Below are 18,774 nucleotides of genomic sequence, written 5' to 3'. Positions count from 1 at the left end.
GTCCCAGGATCTGCAGGTGATCGCTGCCAAAACCAGCTCGAGCTGTGCTGCACTCATACACAAGTTTCCCTTGTTCAGAGTCCTTTGTTAGAAACTCAGTCCCACAGCATCAGAGACACCCAGAGTAAATGGAAAACAAATTGCCCAATATCAGTGAAGCATTCAGTAAAAAATGTGACCATCTGCCAGGAAACACCGTCAGAGGGGAGAGGGAAGGTAAGATGTGTATTTATGAGACAAAAAGCAATGGCACTGCACCTTTGGACTGAAGAGAAAAGAACTCAGCAAGGGGCAGTCAGTAAGCATCCCCTTCTGAGAAGGTAGAGCACCTGGGCACAGAGTTCTCCTTGTAACCATGTCTTAACCACACTGGGCCACAGAAATGCTGGCCAGAAGGGACTTCTGAAGGTCGTGTCCCACTCAAGGTGGAAGTTGATCATGTCAGCTTTGCCCAGCCAAGTCTTGAAAACTTCAAAGGACAAAGAGACCTTGAGATATTTTCATGTCATGGCCACTGATTTCAACAGAATTTAGAAATTTAGATGCATTCAAAAATCTGTGTTTGAAACAATAAGACTAAACAGTTCTTCCACCATTGGTAAAAATAGTCACTGCTTTTTGAGGCTGTGATAAGTAAATCAGGGTAACCTGTATTACAGGATTATCAGCATATCTCATAGAGGCCAGCCAGCTCCTTCTGCCCTATGCCAGCCATAGAAGATTCTGTAGCTGCACTTGTGCATCTTTCTTACCCTTTGAAAGCAGCAGCAGAGCAGGGACAGGGCAGCATCCATGACAGGACTGGAACACTGCAGTGCACAAAGAACTGTTTAATGCATCTCTTCTCATGATATTTGCAAAAGCAGGCAGGCAGACATTCTCTTCATGTGGAGGGAGAACAGCATAGCCCACCCAGGAGTTGTTTTTGACCAGAGCTAGCGATGGTTGCCTGCAGTGAGATAGCTAACAAAAGTATTAAACATTGATACATTTCAGTGTGCCAATTGACTGTGCATTTTAAATAGACTCTGGTATTCTCTCCTAGTGGAAAGATTTATTTTACTTTAAGAATATATAGGGCTGTGCTTTCAGTACTTTTTCTTTGTTTAACAAGCAGCTCTCTTGCTGAAAGCCCAGTAGACCACAAAACCAGTCAGAGGCTTTTATCCAGGATGTCTGACCCATCGCCTGACAATAATTAGTTCAGGTTAATTACAGCAAATCTGTAGATTTGCAGCCTGAAATCATCTCATCCCCTAAGCTGAACCCTCCAGAGGTTTCTTTTATGAGCTCTGCATCCTAAGGGTGGACTTAAAGTAATGAATTTGTCTCTAATAAGATTCATAGGTTGTTCCCTAAGCAATGGTGTCAATTATAGAATCTAACTCTGATGGCTTATTTTGCTGAAAATAGAGAAATTGAGAGTTTTTAATGAAGCATGCAGGATTTTTAATGCTTTTGTTTAACTCTTTGCATTGTTGGAAAGTATAAAAATACAATTATGCGAAATATCGTACCACTTTCTAAGTATTTCTCTGTGTGCCAATAGCTAATTTCCTTCTGCTCCATAATGGAAAAGGTTAATGTAATGACTCTGAGATTTCATTTGGAGATGTTCCAGAAGAGTGTCTGAGTATTTGCTGCACTTAATGGCAGGAAGTAATAAGTGAGGTTATGTATTGGTGAAAAATATTTCATGTACCGAGAAGATTAATACTGGAGAGAGGCACATGGGACACAAGCCTGAGGCTCCCTCCTCGATTCTGGCACAATGTAATATGTCCACACTTGATACGTGCCCTTCTGTAGTTAGCTCTTAATCATTAACAAAGCAGACAGAAAATCTCTGGGGGACGTGGTATCAGGAGAAGTGAGGGAACCAGATGTAGGATTCTGCTCTCTGCTGCGAGTGAGTGGCAGACACCTCCACCTGGGAACACTGCACCAGATGGTCCCGGTACCAGCGAGGTGTCTGCATGGTGAGATAACACATGAGAATCTTAAAGGCTTCACCTCTGTCCTGGCTATTCCAACATCTACACTGATTTCTGGGCATCCTTATTGTACTTAGGAAGATGAACCACCATGTCACAGCTTCATTTCAGCATTTTATTTCAATGAGACTGCTTACTTATGAAAAATTTAGCATCCTTGTGTATGAAAGATTTAGCCCTTTATTTCTAACTTTTAAAATTTCCTTTAAAGTGAGATCTTATTCCTGCTGTCTGAGTCAGTCCAAGTCACAAAACTAAGGTTTCAGGCTCATGAGAGATAGCTCCAGTCATTGATTTAACTAATTCTAATAATTAAATTATTATTTTGTTTTTAATAGTGGTTTTTTAAAAGGGCATCTAGTGATAGGACGTGGGAGAATGACTTTAAACTGAAAGAGGGTGGGTTTAGATTAAGTATTAGGGTGGTGAAACACTGGAACAGGTTGCTCAGAGAAGCTGTGGATGCCCCATCCCTGGAAGTGTTCAGGTCCAGGCTGGATGGGGCTTTGAGCAAGCTGGTCTAGTTGAATATGGTCCTGCCCATGGCAGGGACATCTCTGAGGTTCCTTCCAACCCAAGCCATTCCGTGATTCCATGATTCTGCAAAAGAAGAGACAATGTTAATGGACTCTCTACACCACTGGAAAGACTTTTTAAAGGATGGAACTGGAAGGGGTTAAACATGGCAGTAGTCATCACTGGATGGATGGATTTGCCTAAGAAACACAGTAACTGTTCACCTGCAGCAACTCCTAACACTTAAAGCACAATTTACCACAGCAAGGTAAATTGCTGGAAAATTGAAGCTAACCCTCCACTGCTGGCAGACTGCCACAGGAGCTTGTTCCTCTCCCTGGCCAGAGGTACCACCAGCAGGCCAATGCAAGCTGCTTCTTCAGAAAGGCTTTTAGATCAGCTGTGGTTTCTCTGCACTTGCAGCTGAGTTGGTTGAACTCAGGGGCTGTGGGGTCAGACTGGACAGGCTGCCATGGTCTGGCTGACACAGGGAGCTGGGGTTGAGGACTGTGTACCTCCTCGCCTTCCCCAAGTCCACAAGTCCACTGAATTCCCACATTTTGCTGACTGCCATGGATAATCTTTCACTGATCTCCTCTCTGAAGGCTGCTTATCTAAAGTCTATTTCAGTGCACATTTGAAGCAATAAAGATATCCATCAGGAGGAATATTATTTAGAAAAGAAAAAAGAAGAGATAGAGATAGAAGATTAGAAAGAAACCTTTCTCTAGGTTAAGCACTGATCAGATGCTTGCAGTGACACCCATTTTTCGCTGGAAAAGGCTGGAGCACTGTATTGGATTTACATGTCAAGGTTCTGGATAGAATAGTCCTGTCCTTACCCTGACCTATAAGCTGTTTGTCCTATTTTTCCCTCTTTTTGTCCTATTTTCCCCTCAGTCCCCTTCCTCAGCAAGACCCTGGTCTTGCTGAGGACACAGAATAGAGAGCAGCTTGGTGGGCACCTGATATCCAGCCAAACTCCACCCACCACGAGTACCAAACTTCTAATGGAAAGATTACTTGATCTCATCTTTTCCCAACAAAGTCTGGGATGGTATTCCTGGAGAAGGAAACTCCAAGAGCTCAAATGGACTGATTGCTTGTCCCAAATGGCAATGCTTCAACATCAGCTGCTGTTCTCTGTTTAAGGGCAGGGATCTGAACCTACAAATTAGGTGTTGTGCATGGGAACCCACTCTGCTGGAGGGAAGAGAAGGTCCACATCAGCCTATCTGTAGATCCTGCTGCCCTCTTACTCATTCATGCATATAAATAAAGACAAGCTGTTGAAGGCTCTGCCTGCAGCCTTGTGGTTCCAACATTTGTCGTAAACACAACTTCATCGTGGGACATATTATTGAGGGTAGGAGGATCATATTAGAAAATTTTCTTCTGATGTTGAATAAAATAAAAGTTCTGAGAACTCTCACAAGTGTCACAGAGCTAAAAACACTGTTTTTCAGATGGCCCTATGGATTGACAAGTGGCATTAATTACTTAGAAGGCTGCTTTGGCCACCTCTGAAAACATTTCCATTACAAAGTTATCAAGAAGTGATCTAGGTAGGAGAGGCAAGCAATGTGCTCTCTTCTATTAAACCTGTTAACTCACCATTGCAAAATATTTTGCTAGATAACAACTCTTCCCCTTAGAAGGACAGGAAAGCTCAGGTGCACAGACTAGCCATTGTTTAATCCTATGTTGCAGTCGGAACTCTCCTCACTTGGAACCTGTAACCTGTTAATTGCCTTACCCTCATTTATATGATAAGTGGTTCATTTCCTTTATTGTGATTGAATCCCCTCCCTATATTACAAGAAAACTGGAGCTGCAGAGAGTGCTTGATTGGATTTCATTGCTGTAGGCCATTTCTTAAACAGGTTACAGGTTGACAAACATAGAAGGGGGATCAATATCCATCCTTTGCCTCATTGACAAGCTAATCTTTTCAGTAAACATTTCATCAGTACCTGCCATTTGTATACACACCTGCCTCATGAGGCTGGAGAAAGCTCTGCTTTATAAGGTTTAGGTAACTAATAAATGAAAAGACAAGAATATAAATTGGGCAAATCATTAAGACAGCATTTTTAGGAAAATGGCCTTTCATTGCCTGCAGAATATAACCAAACACATTTCCAACCACTCTTAATTTTAATTAGGTTGCATTACACTCAGACCTGGTGTCAGCTCCTGTTTTTTTTAACTCAGCTTGTACTGCTCCCTTGGAAAGGTCTGTCCCTGAGCCCAAAACCTCACACTTGCCAGAGCTGAAGATATTAAATGAGCTCAGGGGAACGAAACTGTTTCTTTTTCAGGCATGTGGCCTGCCCACTTTTTGCCTGCTTTTTCATTCCAGTGCAGATAAGAAGGGCTGCCACATTCAGTGACATCCTCCTGTTTTATCAGAGGTAACAGGGCTATTTTGAGTGGGGATTGAGGCTGAGGCTCCACTAATCATTTAAAACACATGAGTCATACTCCAAAAGAAAGCAAAAGCGTTATGTTAAGTGTGTTGGGAGACTTTTTTTTTTGTTTGCTTTTGTGTCACATGTTGGAGCCTCCTTCCCCCACAACGATGTGGGCTAGAAACTGGCATTGTCTCTGACATAAATAAGGGCCAAAAGAATCACTATATTTAGGCTTCTCTTAGAGTCCTTTGTGTTAGAATTGCATGGCTGGATGACAAATGTTGCCAAAATTGGTGATGCTGGATTTCAGTCTAACCTAAGATGGAGCATGAACACATTCCCTGCAAGGTCTGGGGTGAAGGAAAATGATTGGCAAACATGAAACTTTGGGTTGACAAGAAAATTAAGTAATTCTGATGTGGGTACTGTAGTAATAAGTTTATTATTACCCTCCTGTCTTTATTATTAACCAAAAAGTATATGTTGGTGATGCAAACAGGCTCTGAAGCATGGCAGGTAATTCAATTCTTTTACTAGCCCTTCCTCTGCTGCCAGGATCCAAAGCTACTACTGGCTGTGCTGGAGGACTGCACAATTTCCTCTTGCACTTCTGAAATATCACCAGCAGAAGGATGCACACATGAGAAGCACTCCTTTCCAGGTAGAAAAGCCTCCCTTCACTGATCACCAGGGCTAGCAGAAGTGAGTCTGGTGCAACCTGGCCATTGGGGCATGTGCTGCTTTAGCTAAGCTGCTCCTGATCACAGTTCCAGGACTTGAGGTTACTCCAGCCTTCGGCAAAGTTCAGGCTTCTAGAGCATCTCCACAGGGAACTGCCAGTGGATGCTAGGATGGGAGATACTGGTTCTCTGCAGCCATATCAACACAGATAGGGTGCTGCACCAGCTCTGCTTACCGTGTGTGTTTGTTCCTTTGGGTATCTTTAATTTGCCATCTCACAAAGCCCTGCAATCCACAAAAAGTCCCCTGCAATAATTTTGGAGGCAAACTCTTTCTTCAATTTCTCACTAACTTTCTCATTTCCTTTCTCCTATGACATAAAGAAACTCTGCAAAGTCACACAGTGACACTTTCCAGTCAAATACATTTTGCAGAGAGTAGAATATTTTAGAGGGGGAGATTTCCCCAGGTGTAGCTTTGCTGACACCACTTAAGTAATACTAGAAATATTTTGGTGCTGCATCTTGCTAGTGAAAAATGAGGTGATCGCTACTCAGTGGCATCACTGAGTGTAAAAGCAATGTAAAGGTCGGGGGAGTACATACACAGTTCCTTTTCTCCCCAAGGGAGTATTTCAAAAAGTGTTTTAAAATACATAGTAAATAAAAACAACACATCTTGGATGTCAATTCTATCACCTATATAATATTAGGAAGAACAAACAGAAAACAAGAGATCAGGTAATGTTCAGCAATCTGAGAAAGTACTCATGTAACATTTTCCCAGCATGTTTGATGCCCTCTTTTCTCATATCCATCTGGTCCATGTACGCCTGAGAACTTTTGTTTCCTAGACTTTATAATTAACAAAAGCAGTGTTAGGATACATCTTTTATTTGATGTGCAGCCTAGAACAGAAATGTAATAGCAAAAAGAAAAAAAAATCCCATACCATAGGTTAATTGCTAGCAAATGTTGCTCAAGCAGTCCTGGGTATGTTGATTAATAGCCTCAGTGAGCAGCTGAAAAATAGCTGGGCTGCTGGAAGGATCATTAGCAATTTTAACTCCTCAGCTATTGTGATGGGCATAGAGAAACAATTGCTAACACATATAATACATTTTTTCTGAGTACAGTGGCACACTGAAACCAGTTATAGCAAGGGAAAAACAATCACTTAGTTGTTATTGAAATCAGTTTTATAGAAGTTTACAAGACAGAGAAAGAAAAGATTTTTTTTTCTTGTTTTTCCAAAGCTTTTGGACACTTCCTTGATAAATGCATGGGAGGTTTTATACATAAACACAAATACTCAGTTCTGCTCATTAGATCCTATTATTTGAAGGAGGAGAGGGACAGAGATGCTGTGTGAAAGGCACCATGCCAGCAAGCAGACCCTGTTTTTGCTTGTGAAGGCACAGCAATATTAAGTGGAGCCTTGTGACAGCACAAAGCTGGCTGTCCAGGGGCTGAGGAAAAGAATGATGATCTTTCAAGCTGCCTCTGATCTTTGAAAGCTCTGAATACCACTGCCTCCAGGAGACTGTGATCCTTTTGGGAATTCATCACAATACCTCTCCTTACCCAGAGTGGCTGCAGACCCTGAGGGTGCCACAGTGCCAACTGAAGTTTTGGGGAGAAAATCTCTCCACGATTAGAAGAGGGGAATTCAAAGATCTTACAGACCACTCCTGGCCATTTACACCACATAAAACCGGGGCAAGGATGCCAGCATCCTCCTTTGGATGCTGCTCCACAAACACAGTCATAAATTGCCTTTTTCTACCTAAGTCCTCAGAAAACAAGGAAACATCACCTTCAGGCTGAGTCTTCCTAGAGAGGTTTCTGCAGGCTAGAGCCTGGCTCCACAAGGACCTGAAGCACTGCATGCAGGAGGCTGGGAAAACAGACAGCTAGGAAGAAAGCTCACAGAAACACACAATACTGCTTTGCTCAGGAATAAAGCAGCCTCCAGAAATTATGATCAGGTTCCTTGAAATGATGTACCTTTCAGCTGACAGTGTGGTAGGCAGGATGCATTTGTACACAGGTCTGTCAAAGCCAGGCCTGTGCTGCTGAATGATCTTTCTAGGCCTAAGAGTCCTCGACTCATTTCAGGCACAGCTGGGGCATCCCCTCCGTCTGCTCTGCTGCATGAGCCAGACGTGCACAGGACGATCCTCTGGAGTCCTGCAGACCTTTCTGTCAATCCTCCCAGATTCTTTGGGCCACCTGCACCTTCAGCCCCAGGAATTTCCCAATGACCTCTGCCCACCAGATCAAGTCTTTACTGAAGAGTAGTGTAAGGGTGATGCACTCTCATGAACAGTCATTGCTGTCTCCTGGACTGTCCTTTGGTAAGCCCTGATGTAGGATACAGGCACCATATAAACCCTTTAATGAAGCATCCCTGCTGCTCAGAGCCCTCTGTTCCTGACATTTTTCTGTGCTAACCCAGACAAACTTGTGACACCTACTGTCAGAGACTCCATGATCCATATTAGCACTCAAATCCCAGGAGGGGAAAATAAAACAATTCTGAACGACAAGAGAAAAAGGGTGGCAAGAAGCTGAAGGCTATAACTGGCTGATAATTAGACAAGTTCAATTGTAGCAGGCTCCTGGAAAGCTCATCAGGAACAATCCCTCACATGGTTTCAGAAAATATGCAACAGGAAATTACAGCCTGAAGGCACTGTGTTCACTAGCAATTCCCAACCAAGGAAAAGAGAGACAACACAAACCAAAATAATTGCATAAGACTCTTTGAGCTTTACATGCAAGCTCTGCACTTGTCAAGGGAAGTGGGCAAGCAGCCAAAAGTTATTATCAAATACAGGAGAGAAATAGCTGGCCTGTTGGAGAAACAATTCATAGAAACAGAGAAACATAGCATCTTTTACCATGGAAAAGACCTTTAGATTATCAAATCCAGCCATGAATCCAGCACTGCCAATTCCAGCATTAAACCATGTCCTGAAATTCGGAATCTTTTAAATATCTCTAGGGACGGTGACTCACCTTTCCCACAGTTTAACTCTGTCAGGATCAAGGCATTGGGTAAGGCATCTGGGATGGAAGGGCAGGGGGAATCCCTTCCTGCTCCTTGCGCTTGGCATAGCTTTCATATTGAGCTTCCAAGAGGATGCTCAGCTGGTGCACAGCTTGGACACAAAGCATGCCAGGCACTCCCAGCTATTTGCTTTGGGTAAGAAACACACAGGATAGGTAATTTTGTGCAGGAGTTTGCCACTGTCATAAGGCAAATGAACCCTTCTTGGCAATCCCACAAAAGGCCAACTCTCTGTTGCAGGGGGTTTCCTCTCTGTTTTGCAGAAAGCCTAACAAAATGGGGAGAAATGAAGAAAAGTGGAGGCAGGAGGACTGGGGAAGCCATCTGCATCGCCTGTTGCAGCCTGGAATGACATTGCTTTCCCTCCGATGGGAGGAAGCATTACAGGTCCAACCAAGCTGCTCTGAAGCAGAGTTCCAGGCAGTGATTCCCTCCCCTGTGTTCTGCCACTGCCAATGCATGGACAGACACCCATCAGTACACGGACAGGTACCCAGCACCACCCTGTGCCTAAGGCCAGAGACAATGTTTAGATATTGAGTCAGGACTACAAAGCAACACTGAGAACGGTGTCAGCCAGGACACTTTAATAAACTCAAGCTTTTTGTGATTTTCTACATTATTACTTTGTTTTCTGGCAGCTTAATGTGAATTTTGGAGGCAGGTGTGGGTGGACCTGCAGCCCCCGAGCCATAGCTACATTATGCAGACACTGGGTGCAGACACTGGGCTCACCAAAAAAAGGACAGAATATGAATCCACTCTCCCTGTTCTCATCACTTTATCTCACTGCGTATTTGGGCAGGCTCAGTCAAACCGCTTCCAAATCGCATTTTCAGTCGAATCCGTGCGGCAGAGCCCCAATCCCCAGCCTGACCGATTCCACCGGGTGCAGTGGGATTAAGAATACTGGGAGGAGGCTGGAGCGCAGCCGGCGGGAGCGCCGAGCCGGGCGGGGCCGGGCGGGATGCGCGGGGCTCGGCTTCCCCCTGCGGGCCGCGCCGGGAACGGCGCTCCGGGACACGGCGGGACACGGCGGGACACGGCGGGACACGGCGGGACACGGCGGGACACGGCGGGACACGGCGGGACACGGCGGGGACATGGCAGGAACACCGCGGGGACACCGCAGGAACACGGCGGGACACGGCGGGACACCGGGCGAGGCTGTGCTCCAGCGGGACCGGCGTGGAGGGGAGTGCAGCGGTGGGGAAGGCAAGCGGACCAAAGCGGCAAGCTACGAACGAGACTGAGGGGATATCCGACCATAGAACCACGGAAAGGTTCGGGCTGGGAGGAACCTTAAAGCTCATCTGGTTACAACCCTCCTGGCCAGCCCCATCCAGCCAGGCTTTGAACGCTTCCAAGGATGGGGGTATCCACAGTTTTTCTGGACAACCTGTTCCAGTGCCCCACCAGCACCACAGTGAAGAATCTCTTCCTAATATCTAATCTAAACCTGCCTTCTTTAAAGGCAGTTTAAAGCCATTCCCCACATCACTACATGCCCTTGTACAAAGTCCCTCTCCAGCTCTGGTGCAGGTCCCTTTTACACTTTGGAAGAATGCTACAAAGTCTTCCAGGAACCTGCTCTTTACCGGGCTGATCAGCCTCATCTCTCTCAGCCTGCCTTTGTAGGAGAGGTGCTTCAGCCCCCTGATCATCTCCATGGCCTCCTCTGGGCTCAGTCCCACAGGCCCACACCCTTTTGACACCAGGGCCCCCAGATGCTGCAGGGATGCAGCACTCTGGGAGCAGGGAGAGGGTCCCGCCAGGGCAGGGCAGAGCAGAGGGGCAGAGTCCCCTCCCTTGCGCTGCTGGCCACGCTGCTTTCGATGCAGCCCAGGACAGAGCTGGTTTGCTGGACTGCAAGTGCACATTGTCAGGTCATGATGAACTCCTTTTCAACCAACAGCCTCAAGTCTCCTCAGGAAGAGGTTTTGTCCTGTTGGGAAGGTAAAGGAGGGAAGTTGGCAATTGAAAATGCTTAATGCAGACTTCTTTTTAAAGCAGCACCTTTTAAAGATCAATCCCAGTTCTTCCCCAAATGCTCTGTTATTATTTAAGCCAGAAGACAAGAAATTAAGCCTCAGACCAACATGTATTACTCCTCTTCCACCTCCTCCTCCTCTTTCTCCTTCTCCTGCTGTAAAAAGACCTTAGAAATCATCAGCAGGCCTCTAAAAATAGGTATTTTTCTCAGTTTGGCCTATTCTTTGTTCCCAGGGCAAATGTTACTTCTACCTCTAAAACTCTGTCTGAGGAGCACCTTGTTCTGCCCTAACCTGACAGGACATAACCTTTCTTTGCCACCTCCCAATCTCCACAACTCTCCAAGATGTGGTAGAGAGTGGGGCAATACACCAACACAGCGTCTTTTAATACTGGCAAGTCAAGGTTCAGTGTATAATTCCCAAAAATCATGTGGCTTTTGAGTGAGTCACATCAGCAATGTTACCCTTCCCTTTGCATTTGGACTCCTACATACACCATGGTTTGCTGCACAGCCAGGGTTCATTTGCAGAAGGTATCAGCATCATAATCTTGGGTCATGAAAAATTAAATTAACAGTTTGGGGTTTTTAATTGTTACAGTCATACTTACATGAAGTCTTTGTGGAGTGCATGAAGCAAGCACTGCGGCGATCTGAGTGTTTCTGTGCTGCTTCCATGTCCAGTTACTTCTGATGCCCCCTCAAAATGGTCTAAAAACCTCCAGAAGTTCACTTGATGTTATCAATTAAAATAAAGATAAGCAAAGCTTTGTTTTTGTTTGTCCTCTCTTTACCTACCTTCCCAGTTCTCTCTGAACTTAAACCTAGGTGGCAGCAGAGAAATATTCTGACTTAACTCACTATGTACAGTATGTACAGTTTTTGCATCAATCATTCAAGGAATCAAAGGGCCAATAGCATGAAAGTCATTAGGAAAAAACCAGTATTTTAACTCTGGCAATTTCTTTAACATCAGCTTTTAATTTTACATCAGTTGCTGCAAGCCTGTTATTTCTTTTAGAAAGTCCTGATTTCATTACCATCTCTCTTGTCAGCTGAGGGCTGAGGGGAGGAAGGCCCCAAGGCTGCAGTTCCTGAAACACACACACCCCTGGAGTGGGAGTCCAGAGGGTTTTCTTTACTGACAACACGTCAGCCGAGAGAGGGAGCAGCAGAATGAAACAAGGTACAGAGCAGGAGCTCGGGAGACAAAGAGGAGAAAAAGAGGAAGGCCTCTTCAGCATCACATTTATGGTCTGCTGTATGATTTAGCCCTCCCTTAGAAGGTCTCTTCTTTTTTCCCTGGACTAGAATAGTTGCTGCTTTTATTTCCCCTCCTGTTGCAAAAGTAATAATGTCATATGTTAGCATCCTGGAAACAAAATCTGAGGATTATTCAATGAAGAATCAGGTAACTGCAAAGGCATGAGTAGTTCATATTCAAAAATATTTATTTTTCAGTTGTTCATGATATGTGTCAAATTCTTGGTTACAGCAAAAAAATTGTAACAAACAGCATCACAGTGACATATAATCAAGCCATAAGAGTGCAGTTCATTACAACTGTGTAAACAAAAAGTAGTTTTTCTGTAATGGCACTGTCCATGAACCTGATTATGGCACAGAGAATCTCAGCAAAAGTTAAGAGAAAACTTTACAAGGAAAACAAACCCCTAAACAGTATATGAACCAGGTCCCAATCCACATTTAATCAGAGAAAATGGTGTCCCCAGATTTTTTGTTTGGCTTGCTCTTAAGGAAATTAAATCTTCATTGTTTTCAATGAAGAAATGTGAAATAGTATTATTATTGAATAATATGATTAAAGAGCCAACATCCCTTAAGTATGACAATGTGAATACCCCTACTGTTACATTATTAAAGGAGATGAGATGATTTGGGAATGTTATCACCTGTTTAGCATGATAGCTTTAAAAGATATTCCCTAGGAAATAAGAATAAGTTACTGAGAAATAAAATCCAAAGTGCACCATCAAAGAACTTTTTCGTGCATAAATATCAAAAAAGTAGAACCTTATTTTTCTGTAACAGAATTAAACAATTTGATTATAATACAAGGTAAATACTGTAAACCGTAGGATGTACTTTGAACTTAAAATACACTCATCTCAAACATATTTTATATATCAGCATCTAAAATGGGATTAAAAAATTTTAGGGTTTTTTTTTTTTTTTAGATCATGCATTAGTTACAGCTTGCTCGATGATTGCAGTTTTGCCAGCAGCCTTTTAGTGTTCTGCGAGATCCTCTTAATAAAAACCCACAGGTCTGAACTCCACTACGTTTTACACATGTACCTTTCATACTGGAAGTTTTGCATGTGTTCCATCTGCAGAGAGTAGGTCCCATAACAGCAGGAGGTAAAGACAGAGCAACAAAGGTACAGTTATTAAAAAGTACTGGACAGCTGGGAGTACATAATATAATTACAAGCTGGCATCTTCAGTTTACTGAAAGCGATACATTTGTTTGTTAAAAAAAAAAATAGACATCCAACATGTGCTTATTCACATGCTGACACAGAGTTCACACAAACAATTAAAAAAGAGTCTTACCCATTTTACCCTTCAGAAATGCTGCATATAGTTCATCCTCAAATAAATTGAGGCTCCCCTCAGAAACAACAGGGGCCTGATGTGGAGATTGACTCAAGCAACATGTAATTGCTTCCTCCACACTGAGATGTGAACAGCAGTATCAAACAGGAGATTTCATTGAATGGGGATTCATTTCAAACACTGTTAGGTCCAAATTCACGTTCACTTGTCATTAAGCAATAAGACTACCTTTAAAAAACAATAAAGTTATTTTCTTGGAGGAAGAACATTTTCTTCATAGTAGCCTGGATTTACTACATTTCCAGCTGGATCATATCTGGCCACCACAAAGGTTGAGCCATCACTAGCAGATGCCTTTCCAACTCCCATCTTTTTTGTGTTCTTCCACACCATTGCTGTAAAGTGGCCTGCACAAAGAGAGAGAAACATAAACATTCCCTTTAGACACTAAATCTGTAACATTCCCTTTAATACATGAGGTGCTGGGAGAAAAATATGCAGCTGCTTCTTTGTCTAACATGTGAACAAGCTAAGGACATGAAAAGGAACCCTACCTCTAGCATTGTCTTGAAAACCACTAATCTGATCTATTTCCAATTCCATGTCCTATATCCAAATGAGAATATGTAGCAGGAGAATCATGATAGAAGGAGTTTTGTAAGTTTCTGATCTAAAATTTGACAAAGACATCACAGTCATGACTCCCTGCAGCATGAACAGCAGTTCTGAGAGTGACTATTATTCATTTGCTTTAACCACCTCATACTCCCTCATGTGTTTGCATGTGCAGCTCTTCAAAAACCACACTGTTTCTGTGGCTTCTTCTGCCTAGTTTAATAACCACCCCTACATTGTTGCTCCCACTATGCCTAGGCAAATCCCAAAAACGGGGAGAAAAACATGATTTTCTTAATCTGAAACAAGGTCAGGTCTCTCTCCTGCTTGAGCATTATTTGAGGAACAATGTTCTCAAATTAATTTTGTACTAGATTGTCAATATGCAGCCAATGACTCATTCTCAATCTCCAAATTTTAGCTGAAATGATCGCTGTGAGTGGAATGATAGAATTCATCAGAAGTCACATGTCAATGTAAACAACAACACAGTATATTAAATAAAGATCCTCTATGTTTCCAATTTAGTATTTCTTAAAAATTAATTTGCCTTAAAAATAAATTGCCTGTTCAAAACTTTGAAGTTGGAGGAAAAATGCAGCACTAAAAAAACCCTACAAATTTTGCTTAGTTTCTAATTTCTCAAGGTTTTTTTTTACTTCTGTCAGTTTTTAGCATCATAGTAGAAGTTCTGTTTTTGAAGAGACAGTTCCCAGTCTGAACTTACCTGTCCTAGAAGAAAATCCTGGGTTTTGAAAGCTGTAATTTTTTATTTCACTGTACCATCTGTCAGCCACATCTTTTCCTGAAAGACAAAAGAAATGTGCTGCAGAATCATGGCATAAACACAAAAGTGTAGTTCATTTACAGCCTGGCCAGTAAGATCTTCTGCAACTTTCAGCTTGGAAGATAATGAAGACACATCTGCCCCATCTTGGATAAGTGCTCCTGTCATCAGGCTTATACATACACCTTTCACCAGCTTTTTCCTCTTGAAATGTGTTTGAAAATGCCAGTGTGCCACGTTTTCTAAGCAAAAGGCCATACCTGTAAATGTTTATCCCTTCCAGCTCCAGGTAAACCAAAGAAAAATTAAATTTCTGATGTCTTTTAGTTTCCCATGTTCTCACCAGTATTGAATATTTCAGATTTCTGAGTCCATTTATTTTTAGTGGTTTCTACCTAGGTCCATTTTGAGGCATTATAATCTGAGGTACTACAGAAACCTCAAATATTCATTCTTGGGAGCTGCTTCTGTGTGGAAGTCTGTGTGTTCAGCACTGTCTCATCCCATCCAAGGCTTTCCCTGAAAACAGCTGTATAAGGGCTATGACTAGGGCCAGGGGTGTAGCTCAGACAAAATCTGCAGATGCTGTGCAGACAAATGCCAAATGTTACTTGTTTTCCATTACTGGTTGTTAGGAAAATTTTGTGTCAAACACTGGGGGGATGAGAGTGGTCAGATTTTTCCCTGAGCAGCCTCAATAATGAAATTTCTGCTTAGCATTCCAGGATGTATCATCAATGCAAGGCCAGGAGATTTCAAAGCAAGCTGCCAAAGCTGTTAAGCCTGCTATCCTGAAGAATGCTGGTCCCTGGTGGACTGTTGGCTGCAGAAGAGCAATGACTCATGTTTTGCTGTTTTGCCACAAAAAGTCTTAAACTTGCGCACTTCTAGGAGTCAGACACTGCGTTAACTTCTTTAAACTTCAGTTTGTTATGACTGAAGTCAGCTAAAAGGATGATGCTGTTAGCCTGGCAAGCTGGTTGCCAGAGCCCTAGCTGATATGCAAATATTCAATGAGATGCCATCTCTAGAGAAGCTCAGGAACTGGAAGTACTATGAACTTATATGCCACACTGCTTGTCAGGAATAGTGCTTAGTAGAGTAAATTATTTTTTCTACGTAAAAAGATAACAAAACATCTCTTGCCTCCCAAAGTAAAAGTTTCAGGAATAACAATTGGTTTCTTCTTTTCCTGCTCTCCTTGCACCAAGAAAACAATCCCAGCAGACCTGTATAATGGCTGAAGTATGTTACACATACTTATTTGTTCATTTCTTACACTAAAGCTAAAATGAAGCTTTGTCACACTAAAGCTAAAATGAAGATTAAAAGAAAGTGGAAATAGTGACCTTTATGCAGTACAAGGGGAAAAGAAAAAGCACATAGTAAAAAACCACACAACAAACCACCCAGATCATCCTGTCCCACTCTAGATTTCATGGCTATGAAGAATTTAGATGGGTGTGTGGCAAGCTGGGTCTAACAGAAGTACAAAATGTGACTGCTGATGTATCAGGCCTTATGAAGCCCATGTATTTTATGTGTACAAGTCCTGAAGTGACTATAGTACATAAGTAGGATTTTAGCAGATGTAGGACTGCACTCTCACTGCTGCCAGCTTTTTATTCCCCTTGTTAATGTATCAGTGTGATATAGTATAAACAGTGTTTAAAGAGAAAGTCACCCCCACTCTGTAGCTCTGAGAAGTGTGCCTAGGCTGCACGTGACAGAACTTAAAATCTCCATAATTCAAATATTGCAGGGCACCATGGAAGTTTTGACAAATACTATCTCTTCATAATTAATTTGCTTTTAATTTAAAGAATACTAGAATTTGAAAAATTGTTTGCTTTTTAATTCAAGGGAGATAGCAACAGAATCAGGTAAGACTCCCTCAATGCTGTACCTAAAAGAAAAAGAGCATAGTTGGGCTATCATGTGTTAATTCCCAGATTTCAAGGATGAAAGCTTTCAACTGACTGAGGCCAGGCAGTTAAAGCTGAGCAGCTGATCCTATTCTCCATTTTTCACATGCAGGATCCAGTTTTCATTACATAGCATTGCTGTCATCATCCTTGAATGAAAAGAGTCATGGCCTCACAAGCTGTGAGAAAATAAAACCTGACTTTTTTTCTGCAAAAGAGAAGGTCACTAAAGGACTAGGCAACTTTGGACAAACTCTGTCTTGAAATCATGTCAAAGAAGTGTCCTGTAAATGAAGAGAATGAGTTGTATCTGTCACATGGCACAGGACATGAGGGGGAGTCCAATGTGGAATTTATTACCACGTGAGAAGACAGATAGGTACCCAGTGATTAAACAGTCTCTCTTTCCTCTGAAATACTTTTCTTCAGATTCTTTGCCCTCTGTGGAACAGTAAACAATGCCCTGGTGGGACACAAGCCAAACCAGTGTTGAAAGTGGCAGCTGGCACACAGGGGTCTAAGGAAAACCCCTGTTTTGAACTAAGTGACACCCAGATTCCAGAGAGAAAACAGCACAAGGGGCAGGAGTGCACTGAGCCTACCTGCTTTAGCAGCAACTTGCATCCTCAGACTTAATGGTTCAGAAAACTGACCACAATATTTCCATTTAAATGTATTATGGAATAAATTATGCAGTCATAGTTAGGGTCTGTTTTCATTGCTCTTCAATGTTTTGTTGAAAACAGCCTCCCCTGCTCCCAAAGTTCCCCCAAAACAGAGGAAGTTGGTTGCTGTTCAAAATGCTTTTCAGTCAGAAGGAAAAAAAACCCACAGAAAAAAAATTGCTCACATCCCTCATTCCTGATCAGAGAAGAAATGATCAAGTTTTCTCCTTTCAAGAAGCACATGGATCTGCCCTGCAGTCAGAGCTGCAGCTTCTCTTCTGTTGCTCTGCTTGTGGAACTAATTCATAAATATTCTGCTGTCTTTTTTATGACCTTTCCTCTTTGCACTGCTGTAAACCACACTCAGAGTTTCAACACCTTCACTATGGAAACACAGTTTGACTCCACTCTTCTCCCAGTGAGAGTTCACTGATGACCTGCTCAGCTAGGCTTACTAGATGCTCATTTCAGAACAGGCTGAATCTCACTCTAATGGGTTTCAGGCGTGATGGAAAATCTTCCTCATGTGAAAACTTGGTGCAATAACACTTGAAGTAGTGTCCAAGTATAGTTTTACCCAAGACTAGGATCAGAATCAGCACAGTGATTTGATTTTATTTACACAAGCTACATGCTTGCAACGTGGCCACACTGACTGTGCCACTGTGACTCTGTATCTATAGATAGATAGATATGTAACTTAACACTATAAAATATACATTAAATCTGCTTTTAAATCTTTTACTGAGAAATAGATATTTGTATTTTATATACTACATTAATTTACTTATATTTACACCACATTAATATACTTATATATACCCCAGCAACATATATTGGAACATATATTGGAATCAGCAGGAAAAGGGAAAAGGAAGAGGCCACTGGTGCTGCTCAATTGAATATTGACTGCATCTGTTTGTGCTGCTCTGCACATAACACATTTCCATGCTATATGTGTGTTTGTGTGTGCAAGGCTGGAAACATATTCCCAGCCTCACCATTGGGAACACAATGCCTTGGCAGCCCTATTCCTGTATTCAGCTCCCCTCAGCTGGGACCAGGTAATTTCTCTGGGCCCAGCCTTACTGTTTCTCCTCATACCAAAGAACACTTAAATCCTCAAGTAATCCCACTAAGTTGATAAAATCATTCTAATAAACTCCCATAGAACATATTTCTCTGCAAATGGGCAGCACCTTGGTGACCTACTTAAAAACTAAGTTTTCACAACATTCCTTCCACCAGTCTGAGGCAAAAGAGGGTAGATTTAACATTGCCTTCAAAATAAAATATCTACCTAGACTAAAGTCATACCAAGAGCTTTTGGAAGTAATTCTCTACTTCCAACATCCCTCATGCAGTCCTTATTTTATTTTCAGTTTATTTAACAGTATTGTATGAGCCTGGTGTTACACAGCAAGAGATACATCAAGGCAGGATTTGGACAGATAGTGCTTGTGCTGTTCTGCACTCTAGTCCCAGCACTAGGAGACCCAGACTCCTCCCATGACAGATTTGGGGGATAGCTG

General features: G+C 42.5%; 1 protein-coding gene across 4 annotated transcripts in view; it reads right to left on the bottom strand.

Annotated features, from left to right (window-relative positions):
* Positions 1 to 12,100: 12,100 nt before the first annotated feature.
* The window catches only part of GLIPR2 (GLI pathogenesis related 2), a 29,052-nt gene continuing 22,378 nt past the window's right edge, over positions 12,101 to 18,774 (bottom strand). For all 4 annotated transcript variants that reach the window (XM_063397891.1, XM_063397879.1, XM_063397884.1 and 1 more), the window contains exons 4-5: positions 14,593 to 14,670; positions 12,101 to 13,657 (exon numbers count right to left, since the gene is read on the bottom strand). In XM_063397891.1, the coding sequence (XP_063253961.1) occupies positions 13,497 to 13,657; positions 14,593 to 14,670 (239 nt within the window). In that variant the 3' untranslated portion in view covers positions 12,101 to 13,496. The remainder of the gene's footprint in view (positions 13,658 to 14,592; positions 14,671 to 18,774) is intronic.

The sequence above is a fragment of the Prinia subflava genome, chromosome 1 (genome assembly GCF_021018805.1).
Source record: "Prinia subflava isolate CZ2003 ecotype Zambia chromosome 1, Cam_Psub_1.2, whole genome shotgun sequence".
NCBI classification, from domain to species: domain Eukaryota; kingdom Metazoa; phylum Chordata; class Aves; order Passeriformes; family Cisticolidae; genus Prinia; species Prinia subflava.
This window is presented reverse-complemented; position numbering and strand designations above follow the sequence as displayed.